At 49.1% G+C, this 17184-nt stretch overlaps 1 protein-coding gene across 1 annotated transcript; it reads right to left on the bottom strand.

Moving 5' to 3' along the window:
* Nucleotides 1-2293: 2293 nt before the first annotated feature.
* LOC129704160 (ankyrin repeat domain-containing protein 2-like) lies at nt 2294-15986 on the bottom strand. Its single transcript, XM_055647083.1, has 9 exons — nt 15741-15986; nt 12730-12837; nt 10995-11138; nt 9524-9631; nt 8393-8491; nt 7389-7487; nt 7031-7129; nt 5584-5682; nt 2294-4610 (listed from the first exon to the last, which is right to left on the bottom strand). Exons 1-9 carry the CDS (start codon nt 15813-15815, stop codon nt 4536-4538), a joined length of 906 nt encoding a protein of 301 aa, XP_055503058.1. The 5' UTR covers nt 15816-15986; the 3' UTR covers nt 2294-4535.
* Between the last annotated feature and the right edge of the window lie 1198 nt (nt 15987-17184).

The raw sequence follows: 17184 nt of genomic DNA, 5'->3' as shown, positions 1-17184 counted from the left end.
CCACTATCGCATCTGCCACCTGGTCAAGTCAAGTCAAGTTTATTTGTCACATACACATACGAGATGTGCAGTGAAATGAAAAGTGGCAATGCTCGCGGACTTTGTGCAAAAAGACAAACAAACAAACAACCAAACAAACTACAAACAGAATCACATATTCTTTTACATATTAAATATTGTGGGTGGAAGGAAAAAGGTTCAGTAAGGTTAGTCCCTGGTGAGATAGGAGTTTACAGTCCGAATGGCCTCTGGGAAGAAACTCCTTCTCAACCTCTCCGTTCTCACAGCATGGCAATGGAGGCGTTTGCCTGACCGTAGCAGCTGGAACAGACCGTTGCAGGGGTGGAAGGGGTCTCCCATGATTTTATTGGCTTTGGAGTTGCACCTCCTAATGTATAAGTTCCTGAAGGGGGGTGAGTGAAGTTCCCATAGTGCGTTCGGCCGAACGCACTACTCTCTGCAGAGCCTTCTTGTCCTGGGCAGAGCAATTCCCAAACCAGATGGTAATATTTCCGGACACCACCACCATCCCTACCTGGCAGCACGTTCCAGGCACCCACAACTCTCTGTGCAAAAAAAACATGCCTCACCTGTCTCCTTTAAACTTTGCCCCTCTCATCTTAAAGCTATGTCCTCCAGTCATTGATATATTTCACCTTGGAAAAAAGGTTCTGACTGTGTCCCCTATCTATGCCACTCTTTATATACTTCTATCAGGTCTCCCTTCAATCTCCGATGCTCCAGAGAAAACAATCCAAGTCTGTTCAACCTCTCCCTGTAGCGAATAGCAAATACTCCAGGCATCATTCTCGTAAAACCTCTTCAAAACCTCCACATCCTTCCTATAATGGGATGACCCGGACTGCACACAATACACAATATGTGGCCTAACCAAAGTCTTATAATGACATGACACCCTGACTCTTATACCCAATGCCCTGACTAATGAAGACAAGCATTTTATATGTTTAAGAGTCTGAAGAAGGGTTTCGGCCCGAAACGTTGCCTATTTCCTGCGCTCCATGGATGCTGCCGCAACCGCTGTGTTTCTCCAGCACTTTTGTCTACCCAGCATTTTATATGCCTTCTTTAGGTCACAAAGTGCTGGAGTAACTCAGCGGGTCAGGCAGCATCTCTGGAGAAAAGGAATAGATGATGTTTTGGTAGACACAAAACACTGGAGTAACTCAGCGGGTTAGGCAGCACCTCTGGAGAGAAGGAATGGGTGATGTTTCAGGTCGAGACTTCTTCAGACTACCACTACACTGTGGACAACTTGATTGTAATCATGTATAGACTTTTGGCAGACTGGACGGCATGCAGCAGAAAGCCTTTCCATTGTACTGTGGTACAGTTCACTGTACCTTCTGAGTGACAACATGTTCACCAAGGTACTGTTCTGTGTGCGGTACCTCCTGTCAGATGGGAGCAGAGGAAAAGAGGAATGACTGTGAATGACTTGGAAAATCATTTACCATTAGCCACCAGCATAATCAAGGACCAGTCTCACCTGGTCACTCCCTCTTCTCCCCTCTCCCGTCAAGCAAGAGGTACAGAAGTGTGAAAACGCACACCTCCAGTTTCAGGGACAGCTTCTTCCCTGCCGTTATCATGCAACTGAACCGTCCTCTACCAACTAGAAAGCAGCCTTGTCTACCCCATTGGAGACCCTCGGACTGTCTTTAATCAGACTTTACTGGACTTTATCTTGTTACATCTTAATGGTTACATCATTTATCCGGTATCTGAACACTGTGGACGGCTTGATTGTAATATTCGCTGACTGGATAGCATGCAAGAAAAAAGCTTTTTACTGTACCTAGACACACGAAACAATAATAAACTAAACTAAACTGAACCTCCTGTGATCCGCGGAATGCAAAGACAGCCCATGCAGTGTCCATGTTGTGAAGGACATGTGTAAAGGCTGGGACATGATGTGTATAGGACAATGAGGCAGTCATATTTCCATTTATTGAGCAACACGAGGCATTTAATTATCAACAGAGATGGAGATAAACACTGGAGTCCGGACTTGTCAACTTGAGAGGGTTAGTCGATCCGAGATTTCTTTATTGAAAAGATGGTTAACTTTAGATGTTAGATAAAAGCTCTTCGTCCCGCTGAGTCTATGCCGATCAATCACCCTGTACACTTACACCCCCCTACACACTTGGAACAATTTACAGTTTGCAGAAGCCAAACCCGCACGTCTTTGGAGAGTGGGAGGAAACCGGAGCGCCCGGAGAAAACCCGCGCGGTCACAGGGAGAACGTACAGACTCCGGACAGACAGCACCCGTGGTCAGGATCGAACCCCTGATGCTGGCGCTGTGAGCTGGTAGCTCTACTGCCGTGCTGCCCAACAGAATTCTCCAGGGGCTATGGATGCTCAGAAGATAAAGGTATTCGCCGCTGAAACAGATCCATGTTGGACACTGAGGGACTGTTTGAGTTGTGAAAGTATTTTGGGGAATTAGCTTTTTATAAGCCACTGTTTTTTTAATGCAAAATCACTGAAACCTTACATGGTTGTGATATCACAACGCAGTTGTGGATGCAGCCCAGTCCATCACACTGACCAGACTCCCCACCATCAACTCCATCTACACTTCACGATGCCTCGGGAAAGCAGCCAACATAATCTATGACTTGTCCCACCCCGAAGATAGACACAAAATGCTGGAGTAACTCAGCAGGTCAGGCAACATCTCTGGAGAACAGGAATAGATGATGTTTTGGGTCGTGACTCTTTCTCAGACTCACCCCGGTCGGTCATTCCCTCTTCTCCCCTCTCTTGTCGGACAGAAGCTACAAAAGCTTGAACGAACACACCACCAGATTCAGGAACAGCTTCCTCCCTGCTGTTATCACACTATGAACAGTCCTCCCATAAGCTAGGGATAAAGTCCCGGTCTTCCAACCCACCTTATTGTGGCCCTTGCACTTTTTTTATCTGCACTTTCCCTTTAACTATATTCTGCACTCTGTGTCCTTACACTTTTTGCACTACCTGTTTAGTTTAGTTTAATTTGGAGATACAGCATGCAAACAGCTCCTTCGGTCCACCAAGTCTACGCCAACCATTGATCACCCGTACACTAGTTCTATGTTATCCCACATTTGCACCCTACTCACCAAGTACAATTTACAGAAGCCAATTAACTTACAAACCTGCATGTCATTTTCATGTGGGAGGAAACCGGAGCACCCAGAGAAAACCCACACAGTCACATGGAGAACGCACAAACTCCACACAGGCAGCACCTGAGGACAGGATTGAACCCGGGTCTCTGACGCAGTGAGGCAGCAGCTCTACCTGCTGCGCCACTGTACACCTGTTGTACTCATGTATGGTATCCCTTTCCTGGGTAGCATGCAAAATAACTTTTTTCTCTTTATCTCGATACATTTGACAATAATAACTAATAACAATATCAGTTTTTATTCCACTACCATTTAACTATGGAGCTGCACAGCATGGAAAAAGGCCCTTCGGCCCACCGAGTGCATGCGGGCCATCGACCACCTATCCACACTAATCGCACATTAATTCCTATCTATTGCCCCGTATTCCCACCAACTCCCCCCCAGATTCTACCCCTCACCAACACGCTAGGGACAGTTTACAGTGGCCAGTTCATCTACGGACATGCGCGTCATTGGGATGTAGGAGGAAACTCCAGGATGCGCTCCCCAGGAGAACGTGCAAACTCAACACAGACAGCCCCCGAGGTCAGGATTGAACCCGGGACCCTGGGGATGTGAGGCAGCGGCACTACCCGTTGCTGAGCTCTGTGTCCAACCTTTGTGATTATTCTGAGAAGCATCAATTGGTTTGTGGGCTCGATTAATCCCACTCCCCAACAACCTGGCTGGATCTCGCATCATCAGTCAGCGGTGGCTAAATGTTTGGCCTGCAGGTGTCTTCGTTTGGCAGAATCAATGTTTAGAGTCACAGTCACACAGCACAGAAACAGACCCTTTGGCCCAATTTGCCCATGCTGACCAAGATGCCCCATCTACATTAGTCCCACCTGCCCATGTTTGGCCCATATCCCTCTAGACTTTTCCTATCTCTGTACCTGTCCGAATTTATTTTAAGTACATGCCTCAACTACCTCCTCTGGCAGCTCATTCCATCTACCCACCACCCTCTGAGTGAACCTTCAGATTCCTATTAAATCTTTCCCCTTTCACCTTAAACCCAAGTCCTCTGGTTCTTGATTCTCCTACTCGGGTGACTAGGGTGCATTCACCCTAACGATTCCCCTCATGGTTTTATACACCTCTATAAGATCACCCCTCCAGCCTCCAGCGCTCCAAGGAAAAAAGTCGTAGCCCGCCCAACCTCTCCCGGCAGCTCAGGCTCTCGAGTCCTGGCGACATTCTTGTTAATCTTCTCAAGATTTTGTAAATCTCGTACGTCTGCAAAAGTGAAATTAGGTGCGGGCTGCGATATTTGCAGGGAAAGATTCAGCGGACAGTCAGAGTTTTGTTAGCGGAAACGTTGCACGATGGTTTTACTGCAGCATGCTAGTTTGCGTGGGCAAAGGCGCCTTTAGTTTCGAGTTGCCACTGCTGCACCAGGTCGATGGGCGTCTTCCCCTCCTACATGAAAGAAAGACGGACCTCGTCAGCCCACGAGCAGGGTCTTGCACCACACAGGGACAGCATCTTACCATGAGCAGGGTCTTGCACCACACAGGGACAGCATCTTACCATGAGCATCTTGCACCACACAGGGAGCATCTTACTATCCACCACACAGGGAGAGCATCTTACCACCCACCACACAGGGACAGCATCTTACCACCCACCACACAGGGACAGCATCTTACCACCCACCACTGCTCCAGCTGATCAAGATCTCCCTGTCATTCTTGATAACCTAATTGACAGCACACACCAACGCCTCTATTTCCTTAGAAAGCTTAGCCAGCTCGGCATGCCCCCCATCAACTCTCACCAACTTCTACAGATGCGCCGCAGAAAGCATTTTATTGGAATGCATCACCGCTCCATCCGAGACCGCAAGAAATTACAGAGAATTGTGGACGCAGCCCAGACCATCACACAAACCAACCTCCCTTCCATTGACTCCATCTACACCTCACGCTGCCGCGGCAAGGCCACCAGCATAATCAAGGGTGAGTCGCACCCTGGCCACTCCCTCTTCTCCACTCTCCCATCAGGCAAAAGGTACAGAAGTGTGAAAATGCACACCTCCGGATTCAGGGACAGTTTCTTCCCAGCTGTTTTCAGGCAACTGAACCATCCTATCACAACTAGAGAGCAGTCCTCACCCACCATCTACATTGGAGACCCTTAGGCTATCTTTGATCGGACTATACTGGGCTTTATCTTGCACTAAACGCGTTATTCCCTTTATCCTGTATATTGTGGACGGCTCGACTGTAACCAAGTATAGTATTTCCGCTGACTGGAGTGCACGCAACAAACGCTTTTCACTGTACCTTGGTACACGTGACAATAAACTAAAACTCAAGCTCAAGCCCTTTGAATCTTTCGGTAATTCGCCAGACACTGTCGTGAGGCCCCGAAACGCCTCAGGAATACTCACGTTGTTTTTGGTCCTCAAATCAGCCCCTTGCAAAATGAGCAGTTTGGTTATCTTGTAGCGGCTCAGTCGAACAGCATCATGCAGGGCTGTGTCACCCTCCTGCGGGACAAAGCGTGAGGCAGTCAGGACATTCCCGCTCACATCACAGACGGTAAACCATAGAGCAGTACAGTACAAGAACAGGCCCTTCGGCCCACAACGTCCTCGCTGTGCTCGATATCCAAATTAAACTAATCTCCGCTGCCTGCACGTGATCCATATCCCTCCATTCCCTGCACATCCACCTGCATATCCAAATGCCTCTTAAACACCACCGTATCTGCCTCCACCACCACCCCTGGCAGTGCGTTCCAGGCACCCACCACCCTCTGTGCAAAATAACTTTCCCCGCAAATCTCCTTTAAACATTCTGCCCCGCTCACCCTAAAGCTATGACGTCCAGTCTTTGATATTTTCACCTTGGAAAAAAGTTTCTGACCATCTTCCCTGTCTAAGCCTCTCATCATTTTATAAACTTCAATCAAGTCTTCCCGCAACCTCCTGCGTTCCAGAAAAAAAAAGGCCAAGTCTGTCCAGCCTCTCCATGTAGCTAATAGCTCTTAATCCAGGCATCACAGACATAGCGCATAGAACAGCACCACAATGGATCAGGCCCTTTGGCCACAACTTCTGTGTTGAGCTCGATAGGCAAGTTTAAGTAATCTCCTCTGCCTGCATGAGATCCATTTCCCTTCATATCCACGTGTCTATCCAAATGCTTCTCAAATGCCACTGTCATATCTCCTCCACCACCACCACCCCTGCCTTGCGGCAAGTTCCAGGCACCCACAACTCTCTGTGTAATAAAACTTGCCCCGCACATCTCCTTTAAACTTCTGCCCCTCTCACCTTAAAAGCCCTGCCCCACGGTACGAGTTCATTCCAAGAGCTCTCCCGAGTTTAAGAAAAAAATCAAACTCGTGGTAAGCACGGAGAATGAACGTAGCGGGTACGTCGGAGCTCGGGGATGTCTCTTAGAGGCTCGTAACGCTAACGGCAGGTACTCGGGAAGACTCGCTAACGGCAGGTAAGCACGGGAAGCCTCGTGAAGATTTTTCAACATGTTGAAAAATGTCCACCAGAGCCCCGAGTACCGACGAGTGGCCAGTACCGTAAATCTCCCAGTTCGAATCACGGCAAACTCGGGAGAGCTCTTGGAGTGAACTCGTACCGTGGGACTGAGGTTTAAAGCTATGCCATCCAGCCATTGATATTTTCACCTTGGTGGGGGGAAAAGGTTCTGTGTCTCCCTTATCTATGGCGCTCATAATTTGATATATTTATATCAGGTCACCCCTCAATCTAAAAGTCTTGTAAACACACTGTTGTATCTGCCTCCACCACCAGCCCCGGCAGCATTTTCCAGGCATCCTGGTTAGCGCGGCGGTGGGGAAAAGGTTGACCTTACCCGGTCCCTGGAGTTGATGTTAATGCCACAGGCGATGAGGTACTCGACGCACTCCAGGTGGCCAGTCCGGGTAGCGACGTGTAGCGGAGTACTGAGCAACTGTAACCCAACAAACTCCCCATTAGTTTGGAGCAGCCCATTAAACATCCCACAAATCACATCCTCGCCGACCACTGCTGCGATCCAGCGGTTCATTCACCCGCAAAGAAAAGACACAAAGCGCTGGAGTAAGATCACCCCTCAGCCTCCAGCGCTCCAAGAAGTAAAGTCCTACCCTGCCCAACCTCTCCCTATAGCTCAGGGCCCTGAGTGCTGGCAACATCCCACATCTCCCCCCCCCTCACCCCCCGACCCTCACCTTGTCATGTACATTGACCGAGGCCCCTTTCTCCCGCAGGATTTTCAGCACCTCCAGCCGTCCCCCCCGACAGGCCCAGTGGACAGATGTACAGTCGAGCTGCAAGGAGAGGTGACAGAGGAGGGGAGTCAGAGACCGCCTGGGACCACGCTTCTGACAATGGGTCTCAGACCAAAGACTTGAAATCTGTTTCTCTTTCCACAGATGCTGCCTAACCTGCTGAGTGTTTCCATTATGTTCTGTTTTTATTTCAATATTGTGTGTGTGTGTGTGTGTGTGTGTGTGTGTGTGTGTGTGTGTGTGTGTGTGTGTGTGTGTGTGTGTGTGTGTGTGTGTGTGTGTGTGTGTGTGTGTGTGTGTCAGTGTGTGTGTGTGTGTGTGTGTGTGTGTGTGTCAGTGTGAGTGTGTGTGTGTGTGTGTGAGTGTGAGTATGTGTCACTGTGAGTGTGTCAGTGTGTGTGTGTGTCAGTGTGTGTGCGTGTGTGTGTGTGCGCCAGTGTGTGTGAGAGAGTGTGTGTGTGTGTGTGTGTGTTTGTGTGTGTCAGTGTGTGTGTGTGTCAGTGTGTGTGTGTGTGTATCAGTGTGTGTGTGTCAGTGTGTGTGTGCCAGTGTGTGTGTGTGCCTGTGTGTGCTTGTCAGTGTGTGTGCGTCAGTGTGTGTGTGTCAGTGCGTCTGCATGTGTGTGTATGTGTATGACTGTATGTGTGTGTGTGTGTGGAGCTGGATCACCATTGAGCATGTCGTCTGTTCTCACATCTACGACAGACAGTCCAGGGTGAAAGTGTATGATGGCATCGGAAGAGATGGTTTCTCCTGCATCGAGTTTGTGATTTGGAATTCCCAGCCCAAAGTGGGCAGAAACAGATTTAATAGGGCTGGTCCTCAGAGTGTGTGATGGGACAGTGTAGAGTGTAGAGGGAGCTTCACTAACCCGTGCTGTCCCTGCCCTGGGAGTGGGTGATGGGACAGTGTGGAGGATGGAAGTTGAGAAATAAAACACTCACCCTGTCCTTGAAGTCAACAGTGGCTCCTGCATCCAGAAGTTCGATGAGTATTTCTGTGTGACCTTCCAGAGCTGCTCGGTGCAGGGCGGTTCGCTTAAACTAAAAGATAAAGTAAACATTGAATGCACAGCATATTTGAATTGTCACATGATTGGAATTCTGACAGCAGATTTTAATGTATACAACATCAATAATTTATTCCCGACTCCCCGACCTACCTCCTTGTGGCCTTTGCACTTGTTTGAATCTGCACTTTCTCTGCAACTGTAACATTATATTTTGCACTCTTTTAGTTGGTTAGTTATAAACAGGCCACCGGGTCCACGCTGCCACCGATCACCCATTCACACTAGTTCTATGTCATCCCACATTCTCATCCACTCCCAACACGATTACCAAGGGTCTATTAACCTATAAACCCGCACGTCTTTGGAATGTGGGAGGAAACCCGGAGCACCCGGAGGAAACCCATGTGGTCACAAGGAGAAGGTGCAAACTCCACTCACAGGCAGCACCCAAGGTCAGGATCGAACCCGGGTCTCCGGCGCAGTGAGGCGGTGGCTCTACCAGCTACACCACCATGTATTGTCATAGTCACAGAGCAGGGAAACAGGCCCCTCAGCCCAACTTGTCCATGTGAACCAACATGGCTCAGCTAAGCCGGTCCCACCTGCCCGCGTTTGACCCAATTCTCTCTAAACCCATCCTATCCATGTACCTAGCACAGACACAAAATGCTAAAGTAACTCAATGGGTCAGGCAGCATCTCTGGAGAGAAGGAATCGGTGATGTTTAGGGTTGAGACCCTTCGGAGCTCAGTCTGAAGAAGGATCTCCACCCGAAACGTCACCTATTCCTTTCCTCCAGAGATGCTGCCTGACCCACTGAGTCACTCCAGCATTTTGTTTCTATCTTCGGTGTAAACCAGCACCTACAGTTCCTTCCTACACTATCCTTGTACCTGTCCAAATGCATTTCAAATGTTGTTAACATTGAGCCTTGAGCTAAACACAAAGGGCTGGTGGATGAAATGGAGACAGGACGGAGACAGGGCACAGGGTTAACAAAGAGGGAAACCGATCAACCCACCCCCCCCCCCCCCCGCCCCACTTCCACCACCTCCCCTCCCACCTCATCACAAGCGTCAGCGTCTCCACCGTGTGCAAAGTATTTCTTGACAGTTCCGATCTTTCCTCGAACCGCTGCAAGAAGAAACTCTGGCACCTCGACTGGCCCTGGCTGGAGACACAGACAACAGATGCATTGAGGACTCGAGGGCCTGAGCTACAGGGACAGATTGAGCAAGCTGGGACCTTATTCCTTGGAGCGCAGGAGGATGAGGGGTGATCTTACACTTTGGTTCACCTTACTTGAGACTTGCAGCGTGGAAAAAGGCCCTTCAGCTAGAACGAGATTAGTTCCTTCAAGAACAGGAAGGCAGATTATTATCTGAATGGTGTCAGATTAGGAAAAGGGGAGGTGCAACAAGACCTGGGTGTGCTTGTACATCAGTCACTGAAAGTAAGCATGCAGGTACGGCAGGCAGTGAAGAAAGCTAATGGCATGTTGGCCTTCAATGCGAGAGGATTTAAGATTAGGAGCAAGGAGATCCTACTGCAGTTGTTCAGGGCCTTGGTGAGACCACACTGGAGTATTGTGTGCAATTTTGGTCCAATTTGAGGACATTAAGGAAGGACTTTAATGCTATTGAGGGAGTGCAGCGTAGATTCACCAGGTCAAATCCTGGGATGGTGGGACTGACATATGATGAAAGAATGGGTAGACTGGGCTAATATTCACTGGAATTTAGAAGGATGAGAAGGGATCTTATAGAAACATATAAAATTCTTAAAGGATTGGACAGGAATTTTTTTCCTGATGTTGGGGAAGTCCAGAACCAGGGGTCACAGTTTACGAATAAGGGATAGGCTATTTAGGACTGAGATAAGGAAGACCTTGTTTGTGAATCTGTGGAATTCTCTGCCACAGAAGGCAATGGAGGCCAATTTAGTGGATGTTTTCAAGAGAGATTTAGATTTCGCTCTTTGGGCTAAGGAATATGGCAGAAAAGCAGGAACGGAGTACTGATTTTAGATGATCACCCACGATCACATTGAATGGCGGTGCTGGCTCGAGGGGCCGAATGTCCTACTCCTGCGTCTATTTTCTATATTTTCTATGTTTCTTTGTTTAGTTTAGTTTAGTTTATTGTCACGTCTAATGTGTAGGTACGGTGAAAAGCTTTTTTGCTGCTGCTATCCAGTCAGCGGAAAGACTATACATGATTACAATCAAGCTGTCCACAGTGTACAGATACAGGATAAAGGGAATAGCGTTCAGTATAAGATAGTCCAGTAATTAAAGATAGTCCAAGGGTCTCCAATGAGGTAGATTGGAGGTCAGGACCACTCTATAGTTGGTGATAGGATGGTTCAGTTGCCTGATAACAGCTGGGAAAAAAGCGTCTCTGAATCTGGAGGTGTGCGTGTTCACATTTCTATACCCCTCACCTGACGGGAGAGGGGTGGTCAGTATGGGAGCGGGAAGGGGAGTTGAGATAGTTAGCAACCGGGAGATCCAGCCGGCTTCGCGACGTACTTACAATTTCCTCATCCTCGGGCTCGGGAGCTGGAACCTTCTTCCTCTCTCTCCTTTTCAAACGAAGTTCAAGCAGGTTTTGGATTCCGCCCAGACTGATGATTTCCTGACGGAGATCCCTGGAGGTTTTCCTCACTCTCTCTTCAACCTGTTCGGTTCAGACAGCAACAGGACGTTACGGGGACCACGGACTGGTTCTCAGACAGTGACTGTGTCCGTTGCTCGTGTCTGGGGGTGAGCATGATGGTGGTGGGGAGAGCGGAGGGAGGCTCGTTGCAGGAGGGATGGAACGTGCCAGTGGCAGAGGGAGAGAGAGAGGAGAGAGAGAGATAGGTTGGGTGAACAACACGAGAGAGGCAGAGCACAGGGGGAGAGAAATGGACCGAGAAACAGAGGAAGGGGGGGGGGAAGGGGGAGGGCAATGGAAGACGGGGGAGAGGGAGGTGATGAGAGCGAGGGAGAGAATGAGACAAGTGGAAAGAGAGAGATGAACTGCATCTTTCTTTCACACATTCTGACTCTTTCTCACACACACTTGTACTCTCCCTCGGACTCTCAGACATGTCTTTTTTTGTTTTTAGAGATACAGTATGGAAACAGGCCCTTCGACCAAGCGACTCCATGCCGACCATCATTCACCCATTCACACTAGTCCTACATGTCTTATCGCAGTTTTGCATCCTACACACTAGGGGCGATCTTACAGGAGCCAATTAACCGGCAACCCCGCACGTCTTTGGGATGTGGGAGGAAACCGGAGCACCCGGAGAAAACCCACGCGGTCACAGGGAGAAAGTGCAAACTCCACACGCAGGCAGCACCTGAGGTCAGGATCGAACCCGGGATTCTGGCAGGGAGGAGCGGCGACTCTACCTACTGCGCCAAGTGTAGTGTGCCGCCCGGTGGGACGGGCGTAGGTGGGGCATCGTGGGCATGTTGGGCCGAAGGGCCTGTTTGTATGCTGTACTGCCCTGTGACTATGACATTGGGCTGTGGGGGGAGGGGGCTGAGGTTGCCCGTTCAACGTGGGAGGTGCCAACACAACAGGTGGCACCAGTACTGGACCAAGGTCACTGAATAAATCTCTGCGCTTTACTGCAGCTGCTGAACAAAGCTCACATCGCCACCGAAGCCACGAAACCCTGGGAGCCAGGGAGCAGGGGATGGATGCCACAGCACAATCTGCTTGCTGTTGCCAAGGTTACCCATTGATCTAGCCTGACATTGAGAGCGTGAAGGTGACTGAGGTAATGCTGAGCCCACAACAGTTGGCACCGGTCCACGGGATGGTGTGACAATGCTCTGGCACAGTCAGCTGACTCCTCCCTGGTCGCACAGTGACCCACACCACAGCACGTCCTTCCTCTTAGACACCACACAGACCCAAACAGGCCCTTCAGCCCAACTCGACCGTACCGACCAACGTGCCCCATCCATGCTAGTCCCATTTGCCCGCCTTTGGCTCATCTCCCTCTCACGCCTACGACAGGCACAGAATGCCAGAGTAACTCAGCGGGCCAGGCAGCATCTCTGGAGAAAAGGAATAGATGGCGTTTCAGGTCGGAACCCCTCTTCAGACGGCAAGTCTTCAGTCCGAAGAAAGGTCGTGACCTGGGATGTCATCTATTCTTTTTCTCCAGAGATGCTGCCTGACACGCTGAGTTACTCCAACATATTGTGCGTTTTTTCCCCCACTGTCTTGAGCTTGCTCTGGGATTCAGCCTTGTGTCAGTCATTACTTTCACTGCCAGAACCCTGCCGCTTTTCGCTGCCTCGCGGTATTTCTCTTTCTCCAGGTCTGCCGCTTCCATTCCGGTGATCGCCATCTTGCACCCACGGGACCTCTGCTGGGAATAGAGGGAGAAGCAGCATTTTAGTAAGGAGTCTCCATATCTGAACCCTCTCTCTCTCTCTCTCTCTCTCGCACACAGAGTCACACAGAGAGGAAACACGGCTGACACGAGCATCTCAAAGTATTAAAAATGTAGAAAGTAAATTCTACTGAAAGGAGAAAGTAAGTTAGTCTGAAGAAGGGTCCCGACCCGAAATGGCACCCATCTTTTTTCTCCAGAGATGCTGCCTGACCCTTTGAGTTACTCCAGCACTTTGTGTTTATCTTTGGTATAAACCAGCATCTGCACTTCTTTGTTTCTGGAAAATAAATGGTTTACATTTATATATAGATGTTTAGATATAGTTTGAATAGTGGGCAAATGGGACTAGCATGGATGGAGTCAGGTTCACTTTACTGTCACGTGTAGCAAGGCACAATTAAAAGCTTTTTTTGTTGCATGCTATCCAGTCAGCCAAAAGACTATACATGATTACAATCAAGTTGTCCATAGTGTACAGCTACAGGATAAAGGGAATTATGTATAGTGCAAGGTAAAGTCCCGATTAAAGATAGTTTGAAGAGTTTTCAATAAGGTAGATAGTAGCTCAGGACCGCTCTCTAGTGGTGATATAATGGTTCAATTGCCTGATAACAGCTAGGAAGAAACCGTCCCTGAATCTGGAGGCGTGCGTTTTCACACTTCTGTACCTCCTGCCTGTTGGGTGAGGGGAGAAGAGGGAGTGACTGGGGTGAGACTGGTCCTTGATTATGCTGGTGTCCTTGCCGAGGCAGCGTGAAGTGTAGATGGAGTCAATGGAATGGACGTTGGTTTGCATGATGGTCTGGGTTGCGTCGATGTCTTTGATCTGATAACTGCTATTGATTATTATTGTCACATATCTTTTCCCAGGGTGGAGATGTAAAAGGCTATAGGTATAGGTATAGCTTCAACTTGAAGCAAGGACAGGTGATGTTTCGGGTTGGGACCCTTCTTCATATCCTTCTTCAGGACTCGACCTGAAACTCTCATCGCCTATCCATGTTTCCCAGAGATGCTGCCTGTCCCGTTGAGTTCACTCCAGCACTTTGCATCTTTATTTGTCAACCAGCACCTGCAGTTCCTTGCAGAAACAAAAAACACCAAGGTTTGTAAACAAGCTCTTCGGCCCAACTCGTCCATGCCGACCAAGATGCCCCATCTACACTAGTCCCTTGTGGCCGTGTTTGGCCCATATCCCTCCTATCCATGTACCTGTCCAAGTGTATCTTAAAATGTTGTTATAGTACCTGCCTCAACAGTGCGGTTAAATTGGTATCATGGTTGGCAGTGACATCACGGGCCGAAGGGCCTGTTACTGTTCTGTGCTGCTCCATGTTCTATGTTGCTTTCATATCCATGCCCTTGGTCAATCAAGCAGATTAACAGGCAAGAATAAGCCATCTGCAGTCTTCAGATACAGGATAAAGGGAATAATGTTCAGCGCAAGATAAAGTCCAGTAAAGTCCAATTAAAGATAGTCCAAGGGTCTCTAGTGGGGTAGATGTGAGGTCAGGACCGATCTCCAGTTGCCTGATAACAGCAGGGAGGAAACTGTCCCTGAATCTGGAGGTGTGTATTTTCACACTTGTCTGATGGAAAAGGGGAGAGGGAGGACTGACCAGGTGAGACTGGTTCTTGGTTATGCTGGTGGCTAATGGTATATTTTGTGGGATTTTCCAAATCATTCCCAGTCATTCCTTCTTCCCCCTGCTCCCATCTAGCAGGAGGAGGTACCGCACATAGAACAGTACAGCACAGAAACAGACCCTTCGGCCCATATTGTCTGTGCTGAACGTGATCTCGAGACCAACTCTTATGATGTGTGCATAAAATCATATTCCTCCATTTTCTGTCCATAAGTGTCTTATCAAATGCTAGAAGGTGCGCACCACCAGACTCAGGAACAGCTTCTTCCCCTCTGTTATCAGACTTCTGAACGGCCATTCCATAAGCTAGGGCACTGCCCGATTCATGTCTACCCCATTGCGGACATTGGACTTTGTCTCTGGAACTGATGCGCGGCAATGCTGAGAACTATATTCTGCCCTTTGTATCTTCCCCTTTGCTCTACCTGTTGTACTTGTTTGACGATTGTATTTATGTATAGTATTATCTGATCTGTTGGGGTAGCGTGCAAAACAAAGCTTTTCACTGTACCTCGGTACACATGACAATAATAAACATGAACTTTAAATCTCCAATAATTCACCTGAAAATTCCCGTGTCTTCTCCAAGTGGGGGAAGGTGAGGGAGCTGGAGCGGTCGTAGTCTTTTACATCAGTAAGACCGAGAGTAGATTATTGCCTGATTTGCTGAACACTAGAAAAATGGGATAACCTAGAACTGGTGTGAATGGGTGATCGATGGTCGGCGTGGACTCCTGGGTCTGAAGGGCCCCTTTTCCAATCAATTCAATCCCATTAACCTACGAACCCGCATCTCTTTGGGATGTGGGAGGGTACCAGAGCACCCAGAGGAAACCCCTTGATCACAGGGAGAACATGCCAACTCCACACAGACAGCACCTGAGGTCAGGATCGAACCGGCGTTCCTGGTGATTTCCCCCAACATCCAGTAGTTGTTGCAGTTTGGAGCGTGAAAGGATTCCTCATAGAACGGTACAGCGTGGAAACAGGCCGTTCGGCCCACCTAGCCCGTGGCGACCAAGTTGGCATACTGACTAAATCCCTATTTGCCTGCAATTGCCTCGCATCCCTTCCCATATCTTTCCCAATGACTTTAAAAGTCAATTACAACCGTTTCTATAGCTCCTGATCAAAGACAGGGGGAATAAGGGATTGGGAGAACGTGCCAACTCCACTACTGACGGCTGTGGAAGTCGGGATCGGACCCTCGGGTTAGTCTTGGCAATTTACCTGCTCCGTCCGCTCCAGGCTCTCCTTCAGTTCCACCTGGTCGATCAACAAGCTGATCTCCATGTCCCCTTCCATGCCTCTCCCTCTCTCCCTGCCTCCCTCTGTCCGTCCCTCCAACACTCGGTCGACGGGTTGCAACCGGACAGGAACCAAGTCCTCCTTTATAGCTGTGGGGAGAGGGAGGAGGGGCAGGGATGGGAGGGGTAGGACAGGGAGGGAGGGAGGGAGGGATGGGAGGGAGCATGATAGAGGTAGGAGGGGGACGGTGCTCGACAAATGGGCTCCTAGAGTCAACTGTGCCCATGAGATGGGGAGGGAGGGGGTGGAGTGACTTTGGCCTCAGGCACCAGTAACAGTTGGGATGGGGAGGGGAGGGACAGCTTTAGCAGCTTGGCAATGACGGTTAGGGAATGCTAGGACTTTTGAGGTCATGACAATTGCCACAGAGGGGACGTGGAGATGTACTGGAAGGACACATGCACACGCACAAACTCAATGAGTCATTGTAAATCACAGAAGATGCCCAGAGAGGGAGATGACACAAGAGCAGAGGCATGCGGGAATGCAAATAATTGGTGCCCAGCTATTGGAGTGGGATTGTGGAGATTATGCGTTAATTTCCGCAAAGTGATCAGCTCTGATCCCTCGGCAGCAGCCCGCCTGTCCAGCCTGGAAAATAATACACATAGACCATAGAACAGTACAGCACAGGAACAGGCCCTTCAGCCCACAATGTCCGTGCAAGAACATGATGCCGAGATCAACTCTTATCTAATAACAAGTGACTGCAGATGCTGGTTTATACCAAAGCCAGCATCGTGGTGCAGCGTTAGAGCTGCTGCCTCAGCGCCAGAGACCGGGGTTTGATCCTGACCACGGTGCTGTCTGTACGGAATTTGTATGTTCTGCTGATGACCGCTTGGATTTTCACCGGGTGCTCCGGTTTTCTCCCACACTCCAAAGAGGTGCAGGTTTGTAGGTTAATTGGATTTGGTAAAATTGTAAAAATTGTATATTATTCCTAGGGTGTAGGAATACTAGTGCACAGGTTTGGCATGGACTCGGTGTGCCAAAGGACCTGTATCCACCCTGTTTCTCTAGAGTAAAGTAAGGTGCTGGAGTAACTCAGCAGATCAGGCAGCATCTATGGGGAACATGGACAGTTGACGAATCGGCTCATGACTCTTCTTCAGATTCCTCTTATCTACCTTATCTAACTTATCCAAAATGTACCTGCCTCTACCACCACCCCTGGCAGCGCGTTCCAGACACTCACCACACTCTTTACTTTTCCCACACTACTCCCTTAAACTTTGCCCCTTTCACAAAGCTATGCTCGCTAGTATTTAGGTTTTGATTAGTTTAGTTTATTATTGTCACGTGTACCGAGGTACAGTGAAAAGCTTTTATTTCCGCGCTATCACAGTGCCCAGATAAAGGATAA

This window comes from Leucoraja erinacea, chromosome 15, assembly GCF_028641065.1.
Source record: "Leucoraja erinacea ecotype New England chromosome 15, Leri_hhj_1, whole genome shotgun sequence".
NCBI classification, from domain to species: domain Eukaryota; kingdom Metazoa; phylum Chordata; class Chondrichthyes; order Rajiformes; family Rajidae; genus Leucoraja; species Leucoraja erinaceus.
The sequence above is the reverse complement of the archived record's forward strand: the minus strand, read 5'-3'. Positions and strand labels throughout refer to the sequence as shown.